General features: G+C 35.8%; 2 protein-coding genes across 2 annotated transcripts; one reads left to right on the top strand and one right to left on the bottom strand.

The window, feature by feature from the left end:
• Positions 1 to 5,503: 5,503 nt before the first annotated feature.
• LOC113294713 (tubulin beta-3 chain) lies at positions 5,504 to 8,708 on the bottom strand. Its single transcript, XM_026543091.1, has 3 exons — positions 8,051 to 8,708; positions 6,735 to 7,004; positions 5,504 to 6,477 (listed from the first exon to the last, which is right to left on the bottom strand). Exons 1-3 carry the CDS (start codon positions 8,442 to 8,444, stop codon positions 5,801 to 5,803), a joined length of 1,341 nt encoding a protein of 446 aa, XP_026398876.1. The 5' UTR covers positions 8,445 to 8,708; the 3' UTR covers positions 5,504 to 5,800.
• Positions 8,709 to 8,788: 80 nt separating this feature from the next.
• On the top strand, positions 8,789 to 10,798 carry LOC113294705. Its single transcript, XM_026543084.1, has one exon. The coding sequence runs from the start codon at positions 9,090 to 9,092 to the stop codon at positions 10,527 to 10,529; it is 1,440 nt and encodes a 479-aa protein (XP_026398869.1). The 5' UTR covers positions 8,789 to 9,089; the 3' UTR covers positions 10,530 to 10,798.
• Positions 10,799 to 12,840: the final 2,042 nt, after the last annotated feature.

Raw genomic sequence — 12,840 nt, 5'->3', positions numbered from 1 at the left:
ATTTTCCGATTGGCTGACTTGACTGAGAAAAAATAGTTCTTCTCAAGCGTCCAGATCAATCTATCCTCATGCTGAGTATGAATAGATAAATTGAGAATGTAATTTGTTGTGGAAGAGCCAAAGAGTCTGAGTATTAGATTATAATCCCACCCTCCAGTTTGTTGTGAAAAAAGCTGATGCAAAAACACATAATTATGCCGATCTGAAACTCCTTCTTTTGGTTTAGGTGAACCATCTAACTGCACAATCCATCTGTGCTTCCATATTAAAATTTTTTGACCATTCCCCAGACCCCAACATCTATATTTCCTAATGAACTTAAGCTCACTGCTGATACTTCTCCAGGACCATGTAGCATTTGGACTGGATTGGTAGTTAAAAATTTCTCCATCAGAATAATATTTTGCCTGTAAAGATTTTGCACAGATTGAAGTGTTGTCAGTGCATAGTCTCCAGGTATACTTAGCCAGAAGAGCTCTATTGAACAACTCTAGATCTCTAAAACCAAGTCCTCCTTCTTGTTTTGGTCTGTTAACTCCACTCCAGGAAATAAAATGTTTTCCTTTGTTTGTCTTCTTATTCCTCCAAAAATTTTGTTGCACTGGGATAACATTAATTACATTTTTAATCATTACTGATCTAGCTGCTTCAGATATGTTTGTACTTCTCCATCTTGCAAGTCTAGTAGTCATCTTGTCTTTGAGAGTAGAAAAAGGTGTTCTTTTATTTCTTCCTACAAAAAAAGGTAGGCCTAAATATTTTTCTTCCTTTATATCAAGTTGTCTCACTTGAAGAGTACCACTGATTATCTGACAAACATTTGGAGAAGTATTTTTGGAGAAGTAAACAGCTGACTTGTGGAAATTGATGAGTTGACCTGAACAAACACTGAATTGCTCAATTACTTGAAGAAGTTTGTTGACTTGAACCTGATTTTCTTTGCATCACAGAAGACAATCATCTGCAAATAAGAGATGATTGATCTTAGGAGATGACCTTGATATCTTCATCCCTGTTAATTGATTTTTCAACTCAAAGTAGTTTAGCTGTCTAGAAAATGCTTCCATAACTAAGATGAAGAGGTAGGGAGAGAGAGGATCTCCTTGCCTTATACTCCTTGTTGGTTTGAAATATTTTGAAGGAGATCCATTTATCGTTATCTCAATTTCAGTTGTGCTGATGCATTGGTGTATTAAGTGACATAACTTGTCACTAAAACCAAAATTTTTAGGACTTCAATGAGAAAATCGTATTCCAATCTAAAAAAAGCCTTTGACATATCCATTTTTAGGGCTAGATGACCTGTTCTTCCACCCTTATTCTTCATGGCCTTAACTAATTCTTGCACAAGACAAATATCTTCAGAGATCAGTCTGACAGGCACATAGGCTGATTGCATGGGATATATGATATTGACCATGTGTTGTTTCATCCTTAGAGCAATAATTTTTGAAATCAGTTTGTAAACAGTATTGCATAAAGCAATAGGCCTGTAGTCTTCAGGTTTGTGAACTGTTGTAGATTTTGGAATTAAAGTAACTCTTGTGTTGTTGATCCTTTTAAGTAGAAAACCAAAATGAAAGAAATCCCTAACCATTTTACAAACATCTTCTTTAACCACTTGCCACTGAGTTTGGTAAAATCCAGGTGGAAAGCCATCCGGACCTGGTGATGTCCAAGGATCCATACTCATTAAAGCATTGTGAATTTCTTCATCTGAAAGAATTGAGGTTAAAACTTCATTGTCTTGGTCAGAGATGATCTTAGCAATATGTTGAAGAAAACTGGTGCTGTCAGCGGGATTGGAAGTAGAACTGATCTTCTTAAAATGAGAAACAAGGAGTTCTTCTATTGAGTTTTTATCTTGACACCAAGTACCTTCTGGGGATAAGAGAGAATCAATCATATTTCTTTCTCTTCTTTGGTTTGCTCTAATATGAAAGTATTTTGAATTTCTGTCCATATCATTATAGAAATGATCTCTAGATTTTTGTATATTAGAAGCAGTTTGAACTTCATTGAGTGCATCAATTTCTTTTTCAATCCTTAAGACTTCAGAAGTATTGCTGCCTTGATTATCCGTTGCTTGTAACTGAGATAACTCTTGTTGAAGATGATTAATTCTATCTTTGATATTACCATAGGTTCGTTTGCTCCATAATGAAAGAATATGTCTAGTGTTGGACATCTTATCATTAAGAATAAAAGCAGCTGACCGTGAAAGGTTAGATTTCCAAGCATTTGCAATTTAATTAAAAAAATTATTGTCCTGAAGCCAATGCTCAAAAAATTTCCAGTTTCTATTGGTGGTAATATGAGAATTATAAATGGATATCATAATGGGTGTATGTTCTGACCCTAATTGAGGCAAGTTAACTACAGTTGCATCAGGAAAAGCTATAGATAATTCACTATTGTTTAAAGCTCTATCTAATCTAGATTTTATCTTCCCAGTACCATGACTGTTACTAGACCAAGTGTAGGGATTACCAGAAAAACCCATGTCATGCAAATCAGAATCTCTTATAAGTTGTAAAACCTCAGGGCAAGTTATGTTTGTATTAGTGTTCCTTTCTGAATTATCCATGACAATATTTAAGTCTCCAATAAGAACCAAAAGGATAGTAACATTTTTGCTTAAACTATTTATGTACTGCCAATAATTAGTTTATTCCTCTCTATAAGGCGTACCATATACACAAGAGAGAAACCATTCACCTTTGGCATGATCATTATTTACTATAACATGTATCATGTCACTGGAAGTATTAATAATTTCTAGATCAAAACCATCTTTCTAAAGTAAGATAATCCCACCTTCCTGACCAATTGAAGGAGCATATATGTAATTTGGTAAAGCTAAAAATCTAGTGAGACCAACAATTCTGTCATCATTAATCTTTGTTTCAGCTAGAAAAATTATATCAGGAGAATAGATTGTATTAAGATGAGCTAGGTGGTCTCTGGTTTCTTTTCCTAGAAAACCTTGGCAATTCCAACTAATGATTTTCATAGTTAGAAAAGCAGATAACTTGATACTCAGGATATTATTAGGGTTTTCAACGTAATAAAATCTATACAAAGAAAAGTGAAATAAATGCTTAGCCACCACGTCAATAACTGAAGAGGTAATGATATATAGGAAGTTTGTAAGAGAAATATAATAGTAATGCCAAGTTAGAGAGTTTTTTACCAGGGTAGCGGGGGCCTCATTCATCTCATGAGAAGACTCTTTTGGGTCTGGATCTCCTTCTTCAACCAAATCATGTTCCATTGCATCATTAATAGCAGTAGGGTTTGCAGTTTCAATATTGGTTTCCATGTCATTCAATTCAGTTAGATCAGCATTCTCAACTTCAGTTCTATTCCTCTTGTTGCTCCTAGAATTTTCCACAACTTCTTCTTCATTGACTTCATTGTTTAATATTCTACTAGCTTCACAGATATTTTGAACTAGTTGCTCCAAATTTTCTATGATTTCAACGCCATAAGTTGTTGCCAGTTCATGCAGATAAGAGATGTAATGTTCTTGAGTGAACCTTCTGATCATAAGGTCATCAGCAACATTCAAGCATTCTTCATCGTTATGCTCAATAATGTGACATTTTGGGCAAAGACTGTGAGGTTGTCTTTCCCAGTGAAAACGTATCCATGTTGAGCCACCAGCAGTTGTGTTCCACCATCCCCCTCTGAGAAACGGTTTCCTGAGATCGATGTTGATTCTTGTTGTAATGGTACCTCCATAACTTGGTTTACAATCTTCTGGATCAACTGATATCTTAGTTCCCAATTCTTCTATAGCTTCATTGACTGTGTCTTGTGAATGATGTTCGATCAGAATATTCTTGAACAGAACTGTCCATTCTTGATGAGAGAAGTCATAGTATTTCAAAGGGATAGCTGGATCATATTTTTGGAGATTCAGATGGCACTTCTTGACATTCCATGGACCTCTTGACTTGACAGCATTCATGGAATCTACATTATGGAATTTGAAAAGATAAATGTTTTTGTCGAGACCTCTTACTTCTTTTGTTCTATGAATCGACCAAAGAAGTTTTGTTTCTTTCCTTAAAATATCAGTTTCAACAAGACCTTTACAATGGAGTTTTCCTATGAGAGTAGTACTCCATTCATCAGTAGCTTTCACAATAGCAGCCTTGGTACCTACAACCCTTCGCATTTGTCTGGTACAAATGTCTCTAATGTTTGTAGTATGCATTTTATTTGTGATGGCTGAAACTTGAGAGCTTGAAGACGAGGCCATTGAAATAATTATGGTAAAGATTAGGAAATGATGTTGAGGGTAAGAATTATGATTCAGATGAATATGGTAGAGATATTTATGCCAGCAAGAATAACTAAAATTAGTTGCATGGGGATAATATTCAAACTTTGAATAAGGAAAGGATATATTCCACCCATTATAGAAAATATTCTTAACATTCAATGTGATAACGGTTAGCAGAGGAAGTTTAGGTTGTACAGTTGTAGAGCTAAATTTTCGCGCTGAATTAGGGAGAAAGTTTGAAAAACAAAAATTCAAATTTTCCTTCAAACCGATTCGGATCGGTTGCTGGTGATGATGATCAAATGGATTGATAATGACATTTACAGGGTGTTAGTCCTCAAGGAAGTTGGGGGAGTTGGGTGTAGTTGTGTTTTTTCCCGTTAGTCGTGAGGGAGTTCGAGGGAGTCTCTCAAAATCCCCGTTAGTCGTGGGAGAGTTTAGAAGAGTCTCCCAAACTCCCTAAAAAACCCCGTTAGTCGTGGGGGAGTTTGAAAGAAACTCTTAAACTCCCTGTTAGTAGTAAAATTTAGAATGATAGGGAGTTTGTTTTATTTGGGGAGTTCTAGGAAGTTTATAGTGTATTTTTGCCTCACTCCAAATCTCTCAAAAAAGTAGAGATTTTGGGAGAGTCTCTCAAACTCCCTACACTCAATACACCAAATTCTCTCAAACTCCCTATACTCTCTTACACTTCCTCAAAATCCCCAAGATTCAAAATATATTAAACTCCCTCCAACTCACTCGTGGACTAACCCCTGTTAAATTATATAGATGATAAAGAAACCAATACTGGAACATATTGTTGAAGTCCCCACAGATGAACTTGGGGTGCAATACTGCTGAATACGTTGTTGAGAATGTTTGAACCGGTTGAATCCATACATCAAAAGTCCAAAACTGAATGCAGCTCATGATTTGATGAACTTCTGAGGCCCCATAGAATTAACAGGTCATTAATAAAAAAACTCTCTAAGATGAATAAGTGCAAAAAAACTGAAGAAAGAACAGAGACTAAAAACAAAAGAAACAAAAGAGAAAATCAGGGATTAAACAAAGCCCTAGTGTAGAAAAGAAAAGAAGAGAAAGGTGAATCCATTCTCAAAAGCTGGTTGATGGTGAATCCATCCTAGTATGATTTTTTTTTTTCTTTTCAGATTTTAGACAGTAAACAGTAAAAGGTAAATAAGGCCAAAGGGGAAAAGGGAGCAAAAGTTTGTTAAAATGCATGTAAATTGAATGTATTATGACCCTTCTTTATATGCTAAAAATGTAGATCGAAAAACTTAAACATGTGACTCAGTCTGGACTGTCTTTTTTGTGTCCGAACTATAGATGGACGCCCATATAGAGAAACACCATTGTCCCTTATAATAAGGGAAACAAACTTGATCAATACATACTAATTAGACATCATCCAACCTCGACATTTATATTTTCAAATATGAAAAAGTATAGTTAACCACACTACCTAAAAAACAACCAAAGAAAAGATTGTCAAGATCTGAAGTTTCAGGAAGCAACCTCTTCTTCTTCTTCATCTTCGTATTCTTCTTCATCGTCAGCAGTTGCATCTTGGTATTGCTGATATTCTGCAACCAAATCGTTCATGTTACTTTCTGCTTCTGTGAACTCCATCTCATCCATTCCCTCACCAGTGTACCAATGCAAGAAAGCCTTCCTCCTAAACATGGCTGTGAATTGCTCACTAACTCTCCGGAACATCTCCTGGATCGACGTGGAGTTACCAACAAATGTTGATGACATCTTCAGACCTATTGGTGGAATATCACATACACTGGATTTCACGTTGTTGGGTATCCATTCAACGAAATATGAGGAGTTTTTGTTCTGGACATTAATCATTTGTTCATCAACCTCTTTAGTGCTCATCTTACCACGGAACATGGCTGAAGCAGTTAGATAACGACCATGTCGAGGGTCAGCAGCGCACATCATGTTCTTTGAGTCCCATATCTGTTGAGTGAGCTCAGGAACAGATAGAGCTTGGTACTGCTGGGAGCCTCTAGATGTTAATGGAGCAAATCCAACCATGAAGAAATGGAGACGGGGAAATGGAATCAGATTCACCGCTAGCTTTCTTAAGTCGGAGTTTAGTTGTCCAGGGAACCGGAGGCAGCATGTAACACCACTCATGGTGGCCGAGATGAGATGATTCAGGTCACCAACTGAGATAAAACCAGAAAAGGGGAAGAATAAATAAGATTGGAAACTCAACATATCTGAACAGCAACATATCATATCACAATTTTATCAAAAACAAGTACAAGGATCACACAGTAAAATCTTCCTTAAATATTATAGGACTAATAAAACAACCTAATCAGATTGAATTGGAACATACCAAAATTAACAGAAACTACAGGATTTTTTTTTGTTTTTTTGGCAAACAGTTTAATATAAGGTACTATATGTTTTGACTTACAGGTAGGAGTAGCAAGCTTGAGTGTGCGGAAGCATATGTCATACAGGGCCTCATTGTCAAGAACCATGCATTCGTCAGCATTCTCAACAAGCTGATGAACAGAGAGAGTTGCATTGTAAGGCTCTACAACAGTGTCAGACACCTTTGGAGAGGGGAAGACTGAGAATGTTAGCATCATGCGATCTGGGTATTCCTCCCTGATTTTGGAGATGAGAAGTGTACCCATACCAGATCCAGTTCCGCCACCGAGAGAATGGCATACTTGGAATCCTATTTAAAAGCAAAATGAATGGATTAATATTATAGTAATGAGCAAACGACTGGCATCATTTAGGCAAAAAGATAACTGGACCACAGCATAATATAAACCAAATAGGAATACTTATTTATTCAACTATGTTAATACAAGCACCAACTTTACAAAAACGTTCTCCTATCTACTGGTATAATAAGTAACATTCACCTCAAATTACAGGAAATACAAATTCTCCAAAGTTCAAATGATTATGTATAGTATATCCTATATGATTTAACATAAGAAGGAGAACAAATTAAAGAGTCCACTGTTTAACATACCAACTGTAAAGAGTAAAAAATTCAACTATAAAGTTGTTAATGAACTGCACTTTTAATAAATTGCAAAAGACATGCATGCATACTGACTGGTCAAGTTGTTTTTATATCCTAATGAAGGAATGTTATACCCTATATTGGCAGTCAAAAATGAATGTCAGATTTTCTTAAACTTTGATTACTGGTTTCGTTCTTGTAAACACTTCGAATTTCAGAGACAAATGAAAATGAAATTTACTGGTTCCTTATAAGCTCTAATTAGCTGAACCTAATTTCATTATAAAGACTGAAATATCTAAGAAAAACTTCAAATCTGCTAGGCAATCATCTACAGTGCGTTAAGCGATTCTATGCAGGTTTATTCTTTTTTTATATATGCATGCTTCAAAAAAAAAAAAAAAAAAACAATATCTACAGTGCGTTGGTTAAATCATTTTTTTTAGGGTGCTCTCAAAATAATTTAGGTAGATTGATTCATATTAAATAGTATTACCGTAAGACGAGCACCGCCGTTCTTTGAATTCTTCAAAGAAATTATCAAAAAATAACAATAATTTCAGATTTAAAAGGCAAAAATAAAGCTAAATATTACTAGTATTTAATATTAATGCTAGTTAAATTTTAGAATAGATATGGAACAAATTAGAGGCATAAGGTCTTACAATAAGATATTAGTATCCTAAATTGGTAGGAGTAAATAACTTGGAGAAAACAAAACCACCAAAAGAAATAAAATGAATTACCTTGTAAGCAATCACAGTTCTCCGCTTCTTTTCTAACAACATCAAGAACAGAATCAATAAGTTCAGCACCTTCAGTATGATGACCTTTAGCCCAATTATTACCAGCACCGGATTGACCAAATACAAAATTATCAGGTCTAAAAATCTGACCAAAAGGACTAGATCGAAGTGAATCCATAGTTCCTGGTTCTAAATCCATTAATACAGCACGAGGTACATAACGTCCACCACTTGCTTCATTAAAATATACATTTATTCTTTCGAGTTGAAGATCTGAATCACCTTTGTACTTTCCAATTGGATCAATTCCATGTTCATCACATATTACTTCCCAGAATTTTGCTCCTATTTGATTTCCACATTGACCACCTTGGATATGTAGGATTTCTCTCATTTTTCTCTTTTCTGTGATAGAAACCCAATTGAAAATCAAAGAGAGAGAATTTTGAATTGAGATGAAATTGAAAAATATTTAATTTGAGATGTGATGATTTTAAGAGAGACGGTTAGAGCTCCATGGAAAACCGAAGACTTAGGAAGATTAATGGAAGTGGTTTGTTGTTATTTTCGTACAGAATCTTTTTTGTTTTGTTTTGTTTTGTTTTGTTTTATTAGCGAGAGAGAAATAACACAGTGTTCATATCCTCTGCAATCTCCTCTAGAATACTATAGCTCTTGCATATTTAGCTAAGCTATCTGCGCAGGAATTCAATCGTGCTAGGTAGGAATTTGCATCTCTGCTGACAGAACCTAATCTTAACAGAAAAGCTAGGGGTGAACTAAAATTAGTGTACCAATTGTGGACCGATGAAAAAAAAAACATTTAATTTGTACACTAACTGTATTTTCTCGTCAAATTCACATTATATTTCCATATATACTCTTTTAAAAACGTGCGGTTTTTATATCCAATATTTCCATGAAAGTTCTTTTCTGAGCTCGATCAGATCTTATAGAGAAGAAAAGGAAGGGGTAGTGATTGATAATTAATTGATCAACCACAAACGAATATAATAATTAATCAATTAAGAAATTAATCATGCCTCTTCCGTGGAAGAAATCAAAGATCGGTCAAGTTTCACAATTCATTTCAGATCTTAAATCATCATCATCCAAACATGGTGGATCATCTCTTGTTGTTGAAACAGGTTTCCCAACTTCTTTAGTAGATTTAATGATCAAAAGTCGAGATCGGTTAAAAAAACCTTCAAAGAAAAACAAAAAATTGTATGTTAATTCTTCTGATTCTGTTATTCCTTCTCCTTCTCCTCCTCCTCCTCCTCCTCCTTCATTGAATTCAACTATGTTAATGGCTCCTGCGTCTCCTTCTAGTATTAAGACCCTAATTAGGAACCATATTTCTTCTTCTTCTTCCTGTAATGATGATGAAAACATTGACGAGATCATTTCTACTACCACTCAACCAAGGAAAAAGACTTTTTTGTTTATGTTCAAGTTATTATTGATCTTAAGTCTAGGGTTTGGAACAAAGAAGATTGCGTTGCTGGTTACAATTACAGCTTTCGTTCTAATGTTAGTTGAAATATGTGGTAAGAGTTTGATTTCTATCTTGAAACCATGTCAAGATGTAAAGGATAATTTAAATTCTGTTGTCGAGAGTGTTTTAAATTCTGTGCAACCAGAATTAGACGATGAAACTGATTTTTTGAAGAACAAGAAGAATGATAGCGATATTGATAGTAGTTTAATTGAGCAAAAAGAGATTATAGTTGATGAGAATTTGGGTTTAATTGAAGTGGAAAATGGGGATCAAAATTGCACTGAGAATGTGAATAGTGCTAAGAGTGAAAGGGGAGCGCTGATAATTGCTGAAAATGAAGCTAATATAAAGGAAGAAATTAAGATTGAACTTGACTTTGATTCCCTTCGTTGTGGGTGTAGATGGGGTTTTTCAGAATCAGATCAAAAGAAAAAATTGGTAATGAAGGATGATTTAGAGCTAATTGAAGATTCAAATGCCAAAGGTTTGAAGAAAAAGACTAGTGTTAAATTCAATTCAAAGATGTTAAAGAAATGTTTTGTACCAATGCTTAGAGGATCAAAGAAAAAGAAGAAGAAGAAAATCATTAAGGAGAGCTATTTGGACTGCAGGAGGGAATTTATATCAACTTCAGTGATTGAAGATGACGAAATATTAAAAAATAGATTGGATTACCAGGAAAATGCAGATGAATTGGAAGATGATGACGGTGATGAACAAGAAGTAGAAGAAGATGGTGGATTAGCAGATGAAGTCACTTCTGGGTATTTTTCGCAGATTGAATTGGAAGCAGAATTGAAACCAATTGATGTAAGCACAAGGATCACAACAACTTGGAATTCCCTACTGATGATACCTTTACTTGTCATTATTATTCTGATTGGACTCACCGGAGGTCGGCTCATTGCACTTGTAGCTACCATAATTTGGTGTCTAATAATAACACTGAAAACGCGAATTGCCAAGAAAAACCAGTAGGGATTTTTTGTTTTCAGAATTTGAGAGGCTTGGTGGAACAATAAGAAGCATAAAAAGCCTTAACAGTATGTATATATTATGTTTATAACTTGGGTTCCTCTTGTAAAGTTCAGAACTTATTTTTTGTCGGAAGGCAGTGTCATTGGAGCTTCAACCTTGTGGTGTTTGATGCAACGAGCCAAAAAGGATAATGTACTCTGAGATTTCATACTTGTAAAACTTACTAATACACAAATTCTCTGGCAAGTAATAATAATGTGTTACTGAAACTGTCGAACTGTCATTATTGTGCACATGCTTTTATTTATGCGAAGTTTCATATTATGATCTGTCGTTTTCCACTTCGATATAAATTAGATCATCACTTAGTGATTGAGACTGGCATGCTTGCCTATCAAAATACCTACAGATCACTACCACTGATGCTCAGAAGCAACCCGAATCTCGGATTATAGGGGATTAGAAGAGAATTGAAGGTGAAATTAGAGGGTTAGAAGTAGAATTAGACATAGAAGAAGACTTAGAAGAGACACAGATGAAAGTTAGAGAAGAAGGTCAATTCATTGATTATTCGATAAAGCCCTAAGGCATACAACCAGTCCATATATAGCTAGGACGGACACACTACTAATACTACTAACAGCACCCTGGCTGCCCTTAACCAAATACCCACTCCTTCAAATCATCCTTGAGGAAGATAAGAAATGAACTCGCCTAATATAAGAAACAATAGCGATAACCTCTTGAGCACAGTAGCAATCGTCACACTTCTCAACTTCATGATTAGCGTTATGAATTACTTCATCAGCACCTTTGAGCGTAAGACACTCTTTCCCACTCTTAGCGGAGGCATGAATCCGGACCTTCATGTTTTCTTGTCGGTAGCTGACGTGTATCTGAAATCGTAGTAGTAGACCTGCGTTCACCTCTAACGCTTGCCATTCTTTTCTTGGGAAGCTAACTTCTTCCTTGTTGGTGTTCAGCTGCTTGTAGACCTTCGTCACCAGATTGTGATCCAACAGTTGCAAGACACCGTTGTTGTTACATCCAGCTAAATCTCATAGCCAAATTGCAAGGACAAGTACTAATACAGCAAGAGTGCAGTAAATTGAACTATTACCATTAATTGTGTGAACTGAAGCTGAATGAATGAATGGTAACAGGGGGTGTATGCTGGCTAATTGTAATAAAGTACCCTGCTGACGTCTTACCATTCTCATTTCCACAGCTCCCATCATATACATTCCCCCAATGACTGTGGTTACAGCTTCAGCCTCTAGAACAGTTCCAAAAGAAAGATTAACAGTGACAGCACTTGGTTCCAACTCCAGCTTTCTATATTTTTCCACGTAAAGAGTATGTGAAAACCTGAGAAAGACATTCCTCGGAAAAGCTGATATTTTCCCACTCTCATCACTAACACTAAGTGAACCTGAATCGATCATAATTACCTCCAATTGAGTATCTAATATGAGGACCTGCCCATTACATTCAGCTTCTTCCTTCCCTACTCTTGATGTGTAACTCTCATCAGGTTTGCATTGTATGTTGTCGTACAAGCAAAAAGAGTAATACGTTGCCAACCCTGAAGTAATCCAACTGCCGTTCAATTTCTCATGTACAGTACCGCCACCAACGCTATTGACTTCTATGGAAATGCATATCTGAATCACTATGAGATAAAGCTTCAGGGCTGCCTCTTTTTGCTGAGTACAAACGCTCACCAATTTCTTACTTTTTTCTTCCAACAGTTCTCCTAATATGCTCTCACCACTCTTGAACATAACCAGCATCTCTATGATTCCCACCACTCTTACAAGGGATTTCCTCCATCCTAAACACCATTCATAGATACCAAAACCAATACAGCAAGGTGCTCCAGGTTGTGACTCAGTGATAATCAATACGTAGTCATTGTCATTTCCCATACTCTATAATCCGAGAGAGAATACAGTGAAACCCAACTGAGATGAGAACTGATAAAAAAGTTCTTGAGCCTTGCCAGATCTATCTTCCCTTGTCATATGAAGTATCAAATTAGTACATAGAACATTAAGTTGCTGTAAGGTTTTAACAAACAACTCCCAAGCCTCTAAGCTGCCACCATTTTGTAACAACAAAAACACATACTCACTGTACCCAACTATCATTTTTGACCCCTTAAGAACAATAATACAAAGATCAAGAGTATCTATGAAGAATTTAGTACTCCTCATGATCAACTCCATCAACCTGCCTCTATCAAATACTCTTCCGGCAATATCCCTGGTTAGAACAGAGGTACCTACCACCACTCAAACTGCGTGTTAAA

Source organism: Papaver somniferum, chromosome 1 (assembly GCF_003573695.1).
Source record: "Papaver somniferum cultivar HN1 chromosome 1, ASM357369v1, whole genome shotgun sequence".
Taxonomy (NCBI): Eukaryota; Viridiplantae; Streptophyta; class Magnoliopsida; order Ranunculales; family Papaveraceae; genus Papaver; species Papaver somniferum.
Note: the sequence above shows the minus strand (reverse complement) of the source record. Positions and strands in the feature narration are given on the sequence as shown.